This window comes from Embiotoca jacksoni, unplaced genomic scaffold, assembly GCF_022577435.1.
Source record: "Embiotoca jacksoni isolate LCO1_2020_lvr unplaced genomic scaffold, fEmbJac1.0.p SCAF_20, whole genome shotgun sequence".
In the NCBI taxonomy this organism is placed as follows: Eukaryota; Metazoa; Chordata; class Actinopteri; family Embiotocidae; genus Embiotoca; species Embiotoca jacksoni.
The window spans coordinates 4882699-4898135 of record NW_027185341.1 but is presented as its reverse complement, the minus strand read 5'-3'; the positions used below and the strand labels follow the sequence as shown (position 1 = coordinate 4898135).

Genomic DNA, 15437 nt, shown 5'->3' with positions numbered 1-15437 from the left:
ATAATCTTTTCTGTTGACTAGACAGAAACATCACTGTTTATTCTATCCATCTTTCATAATCGTAGTACAGTGATTGCTCCACTTGCCTCGACAATAGTGACTAATCCTGTTGTACTGCTTATCACACAGAAAAAGATTCAACATAGACAAATAGTCTTTTAATCTTAGTCGGTTTTTAATTTACATACAGATATCTAATGTCGCAAATGATTACAGTTATTCACACAAATTGAATGTAATATAATACTTTTTCAAGGTTTTACATATTTACAACCAACCACATATAATCTCATAGAAAATATACAGTGAATGTACAGTGACTTTATTTAGTCTGAATCTGTATTTACAACATGTGGGAGTGTGTCCACTGGGCCTTTGAAATGAACAACGAAGGACACCTGCATTGCTACAGACAATTGTCCAGTTTCATCCAGATCCCCACTCTGCAATATGTTGTCCCTATTTACCAATGATGAAGAGTGTAGCAAGGAAGCCTCACATTGTGGGGAAGGTGGCTGAACTGGACATCTGAAAATCAGCGAACTTTCAGGAGTGGGCGAACCTTCAGGCACTACCCTGATTGCTGAGACAGAGGATCTATTGCAATCTGGCACTGTGGCAATGGAGAAAGTGTCTGCTCGACGGTCAAGCACAGCTAGTCACTGTCCACAGCATACAATCTCTGTCTCTGTTCTCCAGCTGCGCAAATTCCGCTTCAGCTCTGTCTGCACCTGCATACAGAGTGGAGAAGAATCATTTCAGAGTTAATGGGCCATTTTGTGGAGACATTTCGTAAAATACTTTTAAAAAAAAATTATGTAATCTACTTCATCAGTATTATTACCAATGTATACATGTGATGATCATATGATTCAAGAAAAACATGCACTTTTACACCCATGTTGTCTTGCAGTTACTGTGTCTGGGATATATGGCTAATATTCAGGACTTTATCAAATTTAAGTGGAAACGTGAAACAACAAACCTCTTTATTGGCGTAGCAGTACAACACAGCCACCAGAAAGCCCTGCAGAGAGATTTTTTTCTTTTTAAAAGTCCTTTTTAGATTAAGGCATTTGTTATTTGCTAAACAGGAACAGATTAAATTGTCTAGATAGCTGCATTTTTTTTTTACAGTGGCAGATATGCACTACAGTATATCAGCAATAGTACAATCACTCTTAAGTCCAACTGAGCCTACCTGAAATGAGCTGATGAAAAGGGTGAAGAAGACTTTAATGTAGCGCAGAATGCCTGTTGTCTGCTCATCTGTAGCAAAGATGAAAATTACCTCATGAATCCCAAACAAAGGAATGAGGGTAAGAGTGGCCTTGGCAAGCCTAAAAAGGACAAATCAAACAGCACAGTAGTTTGTCACAACATCATCATCATCATGCTTTTTGTCATCATTCATTTTTTCTGGCTGTGTTTTCATTCATTCTCCTTTAAAATCAATCACTGCTTTGCTGTGAAAGATTTAAATTCACAAGACAGAGGTCTGAGCTCATTTAATCTATCGCTGAAAACAATTGAGACAACTTGCCGAAGTTTGTAATCGGGGTATTGATTCTGGTTGCTGGCTCGTAGTTTGGAGAATATGATCTTCAGGATCTTCATGAAAATCAGAAAGTTGATCTTTGGATCAGAAAATCATAACATAAATTTTTGTATCCTCTAAAAACAAACACATATGAGTATTGTTATGTGCAGTATATGATGCAGAGGAGTCTAGAGTCTAAGGTGATGACACCTGCAAGGCCTGTGAACAATCACTGAGGAGACTATTAGCACAAGTCATCCTTACCAGTGAGGCAAAAAGAACTGGGAAACGAATGATCCACCAGTAGTTCATGTTCTCATTGACAGCCCAGCACCTGAGGAAGAGAAGGCAGATGTTACCAATTCAGGGTCTATACATGAAGTGATCTGTTACGTGGGAACACCATACACACACACGCACACTCACTTACTCTTTGTTTTCTTTCAATATCTTCACCACTACCCAGGGAACCACAAATAGGAGTGGCGTTCCTGAGGCAAAAGCACAAAAAACTGCAAGGTTCAATACCGCAGCTGCTTTGAAAAACAAGCTTAAAAGGCACACGGGTGTTGTGCAAATGTGTCCATAACATCAATCTACAAATCTATATGGCACTCTTTGCTGTCTCTCGTGGTTTCATGTGCATTTATGAAGGTGACTCCAGAGAGGGGCATAGCTATGATGGTGTGACATTTCTACTGTTGCTAAGTGCAACCTGCCTGCTTTTGGTATGTTAGCTGTGTTGTCTTTTTGGTGAAATGCTCTTAGATTTAAATCAGAATTAAAATTGAAAGAATGGTAAAAGGGGTCATCAGCCACAATTCAAGGTAATAAGCCCCAGTATAATTACCTCAAGAGATGTCACTTACCCCAACCAAGACAGATGTAAGGTAGGTATTTGTTACAATCAATGAACATTGAGGCGACGAGCACTGAGTACAAGTAAATTGCTTCTCCGAAGAACCAATAGTGATTGGCCAGGACACAGTACTGCATCATCACCTGCGCTACCCGGCAGCCAATAGCAGCCTTGGGGAAAGATAAATGTAAACAAAAATGACAAAAATAATGCATTTTTCGAATGTTTGATGATGTTTAAAATTGTCTCATTAGTCTGAATGTGTTAGATGCATCTAGGTTATAAACACTGAGATAATTTAGTGGTGATTTACAATAAATAATGGCAATAAACGATCATTTGTAAGGACCTACCTGATGGCTGAGCATCTCAGTCACATCAGTTGTTTTCATGATTTCTCTTCCCCAGTGGCGTTCAAGCATTGTGTCCTTAACAATGACAGCTACAGCTCGCAGGATGAAGGACAGGAAGAGGTTAATATGAATGTAGTTTCTGGTGCAATGCAGTTTCCTGTCAGGGGACATAAAAATAATAAAATTTGAATTTGACATCCAAGCTTTAACCTTTTGTTTTATTACAACTTATTTGTTCTTGCTTTTATTGGTTTTCTTGGAATGACTTCATCTGACCTGTACAGACACATCATTTGCAGCTATTTTAGTTTTGATTCTTTATCTAGATTTATAAATGCCGAGGATCTTGGCAGTTGTGGCGTTTCTGATTTGTATTAAAAATTAAAGTTACAGCATATTGTCTAATGGTCTGGTTGTGTTTGAAAGCATTACTCACAGCATCTGTGAGAAGAGGAAAGATGGAGAAAGACATCAAGCAGACTCTTTATTGTCCTTATTTATATCCTCGGAGGTGTGTCAATCTGCATCGTTTGACACACTAGGCTATACAACAAAATACAAACGACTGTGTGTGTGTGTGTGTGTGTGTGTGTGTGTGTGTGTGTGTGTGTGTGTGTGTGTGTGTGTGTGTGTGTGTGTGTGTGTGTGTGTGTGTATGTGTGTCAGACATCATACCTGAAGCTCAGAAGAATAATAAGAGCCATTATGAGCGTGGAGAGGGATAAGGAATAGCCGACAGTGTAGAGCATCCTGAAGCTCACCATCAGTTGTTTAATCCACAGCTGTAAAAACAAATTCACACAAGTCACTTTTATAATCCTAATCTAATACGAAAAACTTGTTCCCTGCAATTCCTAATGATTGTAAATCACTGTAACTACATAATTGACATCGTATTGTCAGCTGTAAAACTCCTCTAAATTCTTTTCACTGCAGCTGCAGATAACATTCGTCATGTATCCATTTTGTATTTTCACAGAACATTAAAGAGGCTTGAGTTTTATGCTTGAATGAATAGAATTTTTTTCAGTCATCGTGAGACGTCAGAGTTTGATTATTGATTGTAATCAGACAAAAAGCTCTCAATTGCCAGTCATTTTCTGACTTTAATAGCAGATAAAGCTAAATTATACTACTTGGCCCGACACCATGAAGGGGAAAATGTTTTGCATTGTGCACAGTCTGGAGATGGAAGTCGTTTGACTACGACTCAGATTTCTTCAAACAGTTTAGTGACATGAAGTCAAATGTCTGTCAAAGTCTTGCTCCTATAAACAATTTCACTGAATGTCACTAAAAGGTTTTTAGGTCTCTGAAGTTTCATGCTTGGTGCTGTGGTGTGTTTAAAGAGCTTGGAAGTTGCCACAAACTAATAAACGGTCAAAGAGATATCAACAAAACCCTCCTGAGAAGTGGATGAGTATAAGACCAATTCAGCGTAAAACTACTATCAGAAACCTCGGGTTTGTGGAACAAAAAAAGGAACGAAATTCATTGCCCGGTGCAATGGTCTCAAGTAATTCATTATTATTAAGAAAATTATATATATTTTTTAAAAGATTTCATGATTCAAATGGTCTCCTAGTTTAACTGTCACAAATTATTTAATGTTAAAAGTTACAAAACTATTACTTATTGAGGGAAACTTAATTTTTCTGGATTCAGTATTTAGGGTGTATGTTATATGCACTGCTAAAAGAGGGTAATGTTGGGTTAAATGATACACAACAATATTTATCAACTCCCCACACACCTTGTTTCAGCTTTTGATAATGGCTCCCACTTGGAGTTTGGGGATAAAACTTTGGTTTTGTCAAGAGCTATAATAGTTGTAACTTTCCAAACTTGCATATGAAAATATTTTTTTAATCACCTTTTTGACACAAACTCATATCAGTATCACTTACGTCAGAGTTTAATATTTCCCATTAGATATCTAAACTATGACCTGAGTCATCAGAAATGACCTTTGTTTCAGCAGTGAGCTCTTACTGAAAGAACCTATCTTCCTCCATAGGCCTATATGCAATACAAATGTTTGAGCAACGGCAAGCTCTCAGAGCTGCAACCAAAGAAGCTCTCGTGCTGGAGGTGTTTCTGTTGCATTAAACCACCTCCTGAGATGTGACCCCTTTGTCCTCTTCACACTGGGTCATGTCCCTCCACACCTGCCCGCTGTCCTCTCGCTCCCAGAAGCCGTCAGACCCACATTGCCTCCGCACAACACCCTGGGACACTGCATGACAAACAATTCATCCTTTAGTCACTGCTTGCCGACAATTAGGGTCACGGAGTTTAAATCATGCACTGGGCAGAGGGAAACAAAAGAGCCTGGCTAGGTTATCATTCGAGGACACAGTGAAAAGAACCACACAGATACTGTACATGCATAGCTACTCAGCCACAGTGAACATACAATATTGCACATAAATGTATAAAAAGAAATAGTATTTGGAGGAAATACTTTTATCTGCTTGCTAAGCGTTAGATGAAAATATCAATTATACACGAAGCTGCAGCCAGTTGACTGTTAGCTGAGCTTAGCACAAAAAACACTGCACAAAAAAAAGGCAACATCTAGGTAACATGTGATTTTAGCACTTTACTTTTTTGCCTGGAGTAAAGAAACAAGATATAATATGTCAATTATTGTGTTTTAGTTGAGCAGGGAGGTGATTTTTAGTATGTACTGACAGAGTCTGATCAGCATCTCCTACCTAATGTTAGTCTTTTCGCTATGACTGCTCCCACAGAGCTCCCACCGCTTTACTCTCATTTTTAGTGTCAGTAATGAGGATTAAAGTGTAAAGTTTGGGGAACTTGAATATCCACATCCAATTTTTACTTGCCAGTATTAATTGAGATACAAATTATATTACCACACATTGAAATTATACTCAAATGGAAGGAGGACAAACTGACGGAAACACAATTATGTTTCAGTTTGTTGTTACCTTTGTCAAACCAGGGCAGGTAGAAAGGGCATGAGATGTTGACCATTAAGCCAGCAGGAGTGTCTGGCCAGCAGGCATATCTGTCAAATGTCCTGTTGCAGAACAAGCCCACTAGAATGGCAAACAAAAGGACACTTAAGAGATTATCTGTTGCTGGGGAAAAACAAAATGTTCCTTTTCCATTTTCCCTTCCTGATTCCTTTTTTGCACGATGACTCAGTTCCAAATGAAAGAGGTTTCTCCGTACCTTGAGGCAGCGACTCGTTTTCTATCATTTTGACACAGTCTTCTTTATAAAGGACCCACTTCCGATAAGTCTCCTCTAAGACTTTCCCACTTACAAACTGTAAAGATACATACAAAAACATACTTCAGAAAAACTTTCCTTCACGTTTGTGAAAGGCGTTATAACTTATCTGGGAAGATAGAAAAGAAATCTGCAGTAAAAATCATCCTTAAATACTATATTTTACCCACACTAACCTTTGGCAATTTGACAAACAGCAGGCAGATCAAAGCTATTATGTTTTGTGTCCTATCCATCATTGAAGACCTGTTTTTCCTGAGCAGAAAGACTGAGAGGAAGAAGCAAAATAGAGATAGGTTGTAAGTGGAGTAACTGGAGTTCAGTACATTCTGGCCAAATTCATAGATAATAAACATTTTAGGGCTTCAATTAATCTATAAAAAAAAAAGCATTGAATCTTTAAAAAATTGCATATTGGACCTATTAAAGCTTCATTTGCGGTAAAACTACTTCCTGCCTGTCCCTCACAAGGAAATACTTTTCAAGGGAAATTGATGCCTGTTGCACTTCGGTCATTCATGTTAGAGTCATTCAGAGGAATGAATGAGCCAAATTACCATTTATCAACTCTATGCACCAAAACCAAGGCAAAATTAACCGTTATACCTGGACATTCTCCAGGTGTCCCAGTTTTCTGAAACGAGTCATTTTACATGCATTATTGACTTTCACAAAAGTTCTCTAAGTGTCTAAGTTGAAAAGCCTTTTACTTTATAATTGAGTCTAAAATGATTACCCTTTTCCCTGCTCTGACACCCTCCCCTCTTAATAATTAGTTATACACCCTGCTGCTAATCCCTGATGGATTTTCTTTAAAAAAAAAAAAACAACAACTATGATTTAAAATTATGACTTGAACATTTCTCACTATGGTGACTTCCAGTGGAAGTAAATAGGCTCAAAGTGAAATTGACTCTGTGCTGTGTCAAATAATAATTCCAGACAGTATGCTTTATATACAGCCTGGTCCATGTGTCTTTATGATAGAGGGGCGGCATGTTAGTGCAGTGGTTCGCACTGACTCCTCTGTTGGCCCTGTGATGGACTGGTGACCTGTTCAGTGTGTCCCAAAGTCAGCTCAGATAGGCTCCAGCCCCCTGTGACCCTGTTCAGGATAAAGCAGTATAGATAATAAATGGATTGAAATGCAGACTTTCAGCTTCAGTTTAAATGGTTTGAATAAAATATTGTATATAGGAATTGCCGGCAGTTTTTACATGATGCCTCCATTTTCACAGGCTCAAAAGTAATTTAACAATTGACTATTAAGCAGTTTCATGGCCAGGTGTGGTCTGTTGTTTTGTTATTTAATTTAAATGTATTATAAATTTAGAAGGTTAAAGTGCTGGAGTTGACTCCCAAGTATTGAATTTACAATTGCTGGCTGTTCAATGGAACTCTCGTTATGCAGTCCAAAAACTTGAAGTGACTGAGGAAGAAAGGGCTCATGAAACATAATATTATCTGTCAAACACAGTGGAGGCAGTATCCTGACATGTAGAGTATGGCTGCCATCAGAACTGGGTCACTGTTGTTTATTGTTGATGTGACTGCTGATGGAAGTAGCAGAATGAAGTCTGAAGTGTATAGAGCTACACTTTCTGCTGATATGACGGTGCTTCACGGTGCAGAAGAATAATGACCCAAACAGAAACAGAAACAGAATGTCCTTAAATGGCAGTCAGCCACTTCACCTCGATTCAGCTGAGCTTGCTTTTCACTTAAGGACAAAACTGAAGGGAGAAAGATTAACAAGCAAGACACAACTGAAGGCTGCTCCAATAAAAGGAGGAAACTCAGCATGTGTTAATGCCAATGGGTTCAAGACTTTAGGCTGTCATTAACCTCAAATGATTCATATCCAATTCTTATATTTTGTTAGTTTGTCCAATTACTTTTTTGCCTTACAACAAGAATCAGTTTATTTGCTAGTATATTATCAACAATATGTTTTCACACAGATCTTTTGAACTCTGCATTTAACTCATCTGTAAGAAGTGAACACAGCAATGTGTCACTGCAGCTGTAACCCTATAGAAACTCACTGGACTCAAATGCACGAATCAAAAGGCAGTAGGTCAGAGTTTTACTTAGATGCAACTACAGGTAAGGCAAGTCAACAAGTCCAACGGAGCAGCCAGACAAAACCAAAGAGTGTTTTGTGGGATCAAATACCAGGAAGAAAAAACCTGAGAAACTAGTAGCCAGTGCACAGAGCACAAAATGGAGTTTCCCAGGGAGCTCAGAACACACAGACAACACGAGACAGAAGAGACAATTGGACGCATGGAAACGATCAGGGCAGGTAAACACAAAGGCAGCAAAGACACAAGGGCATGGAGTCAAGATAAACAATACGAGAATAAAACAATAAAATAAAACAGGAAAAGGGATTATTAACATTAAGAAAACATGCCCTATTTATGTGAGCCGGTTGTGACAGCAGCCACTAGGTGGCAGGTGCTCTGCTCAAGGACACTTTAGTTGATGTTTTCTCTGGGTGGTCCAAGGAATTGAAAGGTCTACAGGTCTCCGCTGCTTCATTTCAAATCCACTGGGGTGGTTTATGATCATGGTTAATTTACATTAAGTCAACACTCTGTTTGTTGTTCTAAAAGGAGAAATATGCAACACGCATTATTGGAAAGAGATTGGAAAGAGATGAGAACAGCAGTCTGCCTTTGTCCATTCTTATCTTATTGTAACTTGAATGAAATGTTTTTATTTGTGATGTGACAACGATTTTAGGTTGACAGTGTGCTCTATACAGAGTTTGAAATTAAGACTTAACGAAATATCAAAGGGATAAAATAAAAATTCTGTTTTAGTTTTTTTCAATGAAAACTTGTTTGATTTCTCATATCTTTATGGTATCCATCTCAGACAGGGTTGATCAGTTTGCCTGGAAGAAACCTACTGAGAATGGTTGTTCCACATATAAGTCACAGTGCTCACATGATATAAAAGATGAGCTGAGCTCACATATTAAGAATGAACTTGATCTGTGAATAGTTTTCTCCGACAAGCTGATTTCTTTTTGAAGAATGTTGTATTCATTCCAATAGAGCATATTTCTGTTGTAATTCACTAGTACAATTTTTTAAAATATATTTGTAATAATTTTTTGGAGCAATTTGTCTTGTGTAAATATCAACAAATCCATTGTCACTATTGATAGCTTTTTCTTGGAATAACATTCATAATTTCTGAGGATATAAAACACTCCGACTGTGCTGCTTGTTTATGAGAACCAGACCAAAATACGATCTGCATAATCATTTGGAGCAAAGTGTGGTGGTTCTTTGTCGCACCCCACAGGGTGACCTGCTGAGGCCCTGCTGCAGTGGAGCCACATTTATTAGCAGAGCGGGCTCAGGGGGCATCATGTCTCCACCTTCAGTGGGGGTCTCACCTCAGGCTCAGAGCAGCCTGCCACTGTGTAGCAACAGAAAACAGCAACACTGATTTGATTTGATTTGATTTGTCGCCTCCAGGTGGAAAATTACATTCATTGCCTGTTGCAGTTTAAGGAATGACAGTGGGTTTAGTTTCTTAGAGGTCCTGAAAACGGCCCCATGTGGAGCGCTTTCAACTCTGTGATGTCTGGAAGCATAATGTCACTACCAGAATTAGTTGAAAAAGAAAAGAAAATTAATATCGATACATGCGCATTTAAAGCTAGCAGTGTGTAAAACCCTTTTGGCTTGAGTCATTTGAGGAATTTAAAAACCTGCTATTTTACACATAAATTTCAGATGTGGGATCTTCCCAGTCTCTTTGCTAAAGTCCATTCTTGACACAGATTTCTCAGGAACTGTTCGGCCATCAAACCAGGGTAAGATCCCTAGTGTGATTAACAACACAATCAAGTAATTCCTTATTGTCAAATCAATAAAAGCTGATGATATTCATACATACCTGCATAACTCTGATTGTAGGTCTTTGAGGGGCTCATATGACTTCATACAGTGAAGTTATCATGAATCTTAGTGGAAAAGTATAGGACACTTCTGAACAGATATTCTAGCAGAGCATCAGAACAACGAGCAGCATATGTTAGCCCAGTAGAAAACGTAAACAACACAACTGATGCTTTAAACTACACTGGATATACCCTTAAACATCCTTTAAATTCTGGAGGCGATACAATCAGCTTTGATGACCTGCATTCAATAATGAATCTATGAATTAATCTGATCCATGTCCGCCGATTTACGCAACCACATCAACACAATTAACATCAAATAATAATAATAATGAAAAAAAATCTGACTGTCATATGAGAAAAAAAACATGTTTGAACGAAAAATAATCTAATGTGGTCAGTGGCTCAAGTTTGTTATTTTTACCTCCAGAATGTTTCTGCGCATTTCTCTTAAAAATGCGTTTTGGACATAAAAAAAAAAAAAAAAAAAAAAACTTTCATTTTGTCTCTTTAACAGCTCTGTCAAGCTATAGATACTAAAAAGAAAGAATATAAAACATTGAGTCACTTACAGATAAATGTTCTTTAAATGTGAGAATGGCGCTCTCGGAGATGCTGTGTGGAAATATTTAGTCCTGTGCGTCGCTGTACGTCAGAGAGACTGAACCTAAAGCCACACACAGTCGCTCTGTGGGGCTCTGCAATGATATGCAGCGAATTCTCTTTGTGTTCAGGCAGCCTGCTTTATCTTAAAGTCACCTCAAACTATCAGAAAGTGTGAATTGTAGTTGTGGGAGGTCGATCTTATGTCTTCTTGCACTTCTTCTCTGTCGTAAAAAAGAGGTGAGGAAAGGAAAATACAGGCTATACTCGTAGATGCACATCCAGGTTTAGAGGAGCAAAAGAAGACGGCAGCACATTCACATATTGCCCATTATTTATGAATCATGGTCATCGTTATTGAGGTGGCCATTATACTCAAGTCTATGGAGGCTCCTGAAGCAGTGCAGTACAATCTGATGACCCTTCAATCACTCTTGTCTCTGTAACTCTGGCTCGCAAGTGTCTAGCTAAAGTGGGGACAGTCTATTATCATCGGGGACGATGACAGATCCCATCTATAACACCAGTAGGGTACTGGAAGTCCTCACGCCTATTTTCACCTGGTGGCAACCAACTAAAACCGTCTTCAATGGTTTTGGAGATCTACATTTCATTTCCGGATAAAGTATCAGTGCACTTGATACATTTTCGGACACGTTTGAATGTTTTAATGGGATCCTTCATAAACATAATTTTTTGCCAAAGTTTAAATGCCAAAAATTGTGATGCCATACTTATACTTGTCCACACCAGTCAACAATCAGCTTTACTGAAAATCTAATGACAGATGGTGGGTTGTTGGACTGATCAAACCACACTTACACATTCCTTAATTGAAGTTGTGAGCAGGACAAAACTATCACATCATTAACTTTGTCCCTCTCATAATGCTGAGCAGGAAGAAGAAAAGGATGAGATAAGAGTGGTGAGACTGGACCTGAAGGAAATGAGAGTCTTCTGTGGATTTAAAACCATGAGTGCCACCTTTGAGATTACACAGTCACTTTATCCATGAGTAGGAAAATAGTGATTCAAAATTTACATCCAAGCTTCTAAGGGCTTTAAGTTGATATTTGCCTCCAGAGAATGTCAACATACTCACTTAGGTCTGCTGTCATATCAGCTAAAGACCCTCTTTTAGCCAGCAATAGACTGACAACCTGTCATAGATATACTCATTAAATACACAACAGGCAGTGTGACATATGGCATGATTGACAGGCTATTTATAACAGGTGCTTCCGAGATAAAATGATGTAAAGTGCAACTAACTAACTGTGTCTTTTGTCTGCATGCTTGTATCCAACACCTGCTGGCAGCACTAGATTGTCTTTATTGTAGTCCGCTGCATGATTTCATTTTGGTTGGTGAAATGATACAAAAGTTACATGAGATTACCTCATCAACAGGGAGATTGCCTTAGGGGATCGTAAAGATAATAGTAGGTGTAGCAAGACTGTGCTACTGTGGGGTTCCTTGGACACAGAGGACCTGCTGCACACACAGACTTGAGTTCAAATTTATTTATTTTTCAGGCCAATCGGCCTCTCCCTGTCACGGCGCTCTCCTGCACTGCCTCCGAGCGAGCGTGCATCCGTCCGTCCGTAGCTTGTTCTAAGAACTACTTAGACAGGAAGAAATAGATGAAATCACTTTCTCTAATAAAAGAGTCATTTACCACAACAGAGCAGACATCTTCCAGGGATAACGACACTGAGGATGGGTTTCTAGCTTTGTTTACCAAGGAATGATTCAATTGCCAGGATCTCTGGAGATAAATGAGGCTGAGGGGTGCCTAAGCACAACCTCTGAAAGTATTTTGGTGTTTCATCTTTCTAGTTTTAATTTGATTCTTTCAGTCCCATTTCTTTGACTTAGTTTCTTAATCAGCATCTGACCACAGTTGGTCTGCCTGGTTTTTCATCATCTTTCTGAATTAAAAAAGCTGAAGAGAGTTGCTGTTCACTCTGCATATCAATAGTATCGTTTCATTTTTCACTGACGCTTGGAGGAATCCAGGGATATGAGAAAAATGTTTCTGATGGAGCAAGTCTGGAGAAAACATGCAGGATGAATGAGAAGAGAACTAAGTGCAAATTGGCAGGTCTGATTACAGCTGGGACTCATGCTTGACAGTAATAGAAGAGATTTTCCGGTAATCGGATTCCCTAAAGCCTTTCTGGATTCATACATACACAAAGGCTGCCATTTTTTTTTCCTTCCACAACTGTCAGTACAAACAATTGTCAGGACTGCATGACTCCTGCAGAATTTGAAAGCAAAGCTTAGACTGAATGACAGGGCGACAAATGAAATTTCATTTTTCAATTATATAATGAGCTACAAATCCGGTTGCATCTCTAAAACTAAGGGCGCAGGCCTCTGTTAAGTCCTCTATGAAGACTTAGGCATGTCTGGATATATTTCTAAATCTAAAAAAACACGACAAAGTATGCTTGTGCAGCTGATCTCAGCTGTTATATTGTTTCCACTTCTTCCCTTTGAAGCCACAGTTTTCAAGTGCTCCATAACGACTGCTTGCTGGATTATGTCTGAGCAAATACATGTGTTTCCCAGAGGATTACTGGTACTCATGAATGTGGATTGTGAAAATGAGTTATTGTATTTCCAGATTAGTCAACTATCATCTCCTGGATTTTTCAGTTTATTTCAATTGAACTCAGTTTTTTCACATGGCACTAAATCACTACACATGTCATCTCAGGGCTCTTTTTATGTTACTTCCTGGGGAACGGCTAGTGGGCTACCTTTGGCTAGTCTGCACCAGCTAATGCGATGAGCCTATAGCAGCAGCAGCTAATTGCTTTTTTTTCCATGATGTGGAGCCGCTCTTCCAATTCAGTAAGCCTCGCCTCAAATGAGGCAGAGGAAAAAAATAACAAATATGAAAGAGCATGTTGAGTGTCAAATTGTGCAACACCGGGTGCTTCAATGGAGCAAGTGTGTGTTACAAATTGAAATACAGACAAATTGCAAGTTCAATTATGAGTTCAAATGTCCACAAGGAACAGAGCCTGAAAGAAAAATCTGCATATAAAAGGTCTAAATGTGTACGATTGATTGATGCTTTCATTCTCATGTGCTGTCAGTGTGCATTATTGCATTTTGATTATAGGATAAAACCTGAAATCAAAATAGATCAAATCCACTTCTGTGCATGAAAGCTCAAGAGTCTGAGAAGTTTTAAGATTGGATCCCCATAATAAAACCAATTATCAAACACAGAGCGGCTTGACACTCTGCATTCGGAGTGCTCATTTGAAGGGACATTGAACTGTATGAAGGTTTAATGCTGATGGGAAGGATCTGAGTAATTCTTCTTTTTTTTTCTTTCCATATCATGCTTTCAGTATGCCCAGGATAGCTTAGTTCAAAGGACGTGCCATTGTTTTCATTCCCAGTGTATCATTAAGTCTCTCTGAGGTTTACTTGTGTTTTGATTCACGTGTCTCTCAACGTCGACTCTCCCTGATGTTTAAATGCATCACACTGAATTTAAAGTAAAGATGTTTGATGTGAGGTCGTCCGCATGGTTTGCATTATACATAGTGAAGGAGTTTAATATCTTCTCCTGAATAAAAGCTCCCTTGTAAAACTTAATCATTCATGGGCAGACCTCTGATAATCATCAGTCTCCCGTCATTAAATCCCTTTTGAAACGAATCTGAGGAGATTTCCTTTGTTAAGAATGAGAAAGGACTTTAGAGTCAAAATCAAAACTAGTCTATTAGCTATATGGTACCATTGATACAACATATTCCTTTATCAAGTAGACAATGAGTAGAATAATTAATTCACTAAAATGGCTTGCTCAAAACAGTGTCTGATGATATAGCTGTTCATGCACCATATGTGTCTCTGAAGTGCATGATTTAAAATCTCAAAGATTAAATTTAAAATTTTTTGTTTTTGTTTATGTCATTGGGTATTTTGTGCAGTGATTTGACAAATAAAATCTCATCAAGAAACCAAACAACCATTTCAATTATGGAAAAGCTTGAATATAGTCTGAAGGTATTGTATGCATTTATAATTGTATATGCAAATATACAATCAGAGCAGAGTGAGAATTGAACAAAACACAAACTATCTCATTGTTTTGAACTCTTGCAAGAAAGAAACCTCTTCTAGGTGTGTGGAGAAAATCCTGATGTTGGTAAACAAAGGCTGAAATATACATATAAACACTGAATGTGTCCAATTTATATAAACTGAGGATATACACGGTTTATAAATCTTAATTAATTGTGTGTATGTGCACAAGCCTGATGTCTACAACAACTATGAATGTCCGTGTACCTCTAAATATCTGTCTGTGTATGTCTGTCTTTAGGACAATGTGAATTATGAAGAGTTTAAACAATAGTGAAGCCTATGAATCCCACTTCAAGGAGGATGTACTTGGTGTGAAAGTGTGTGTCTGTGTTGCATGTGACTGCTGTTTAATTTTTACAGAAAATTCAAAGTCACACCCACTCACAGTCTGTATGCAAACAATGCAGACAGAAAAACTAATTCAACGCGTTACATGTGACTGAGTCAAATGGAGAGTGCTAAACCATACAGATATTTAAGAAGAAGAATTTAATTTGCCGGAAAAGCTTCTGGCTGTCCTTGAGCCTCTGTTCGTCCACAGGGAAACACAAACAGGAAGTGTCGCTTGTGTTACCTCAGTAACCTGTGCATTAAATGGTTTACAATCGACACTACTCTGTTTTTCAATATATTTTTCTCACCTATCCTTGTCGAAAGTATATGTCACAACACCATACGTGCATCAAAATCAGAAAGACCTCTTAGATTCCTCTTGACAAAATATTCTCATTACAAGGTCACGCAGGTATAAATATATTTCAGAAAGTATTGTACAAGTCA

The 15437-nt window shown here is 38.3% G+C and overlaps 1 protein-coding gene across 1 annotated transcript; it reads right to left on the bottom strand.

Annotated features, from left to right (window-relative positions):
• Positions 1-179: 179 nt before the first annotated feature.
• LOC138201829 (glucagon receptor-like) lies at positions 180-7248 on the bottom strand. Its single transcript, XM_069155334.1, has 13 exons — positions 6190-7248; positions 5954-6050; positions 5707-5817; positions 4867-4988; positions 3428-3534; positions 2753-2909; positions 2410-2569; positions 1971-2031; positions 1805-1874; positions 1544-1635; positions 1202-1340; positions 986-1027; positions 180-731 (listed from the first exon to the last, which is right to left on the bottom strand). The coding sequence occupies exons 1-13, from the start codon at positions 6367-6369 to the stop codon at positions 660-662; spliced, it is 1410 nt and encodes a 469-aa protein (XP_069011435.1). The 5' UTR covers positions 6370-7248; the 3' UTR covers positions 180-659.
• Between the last annotated feature and the right edge of the window lie 8189 nt (positions 7249-15437).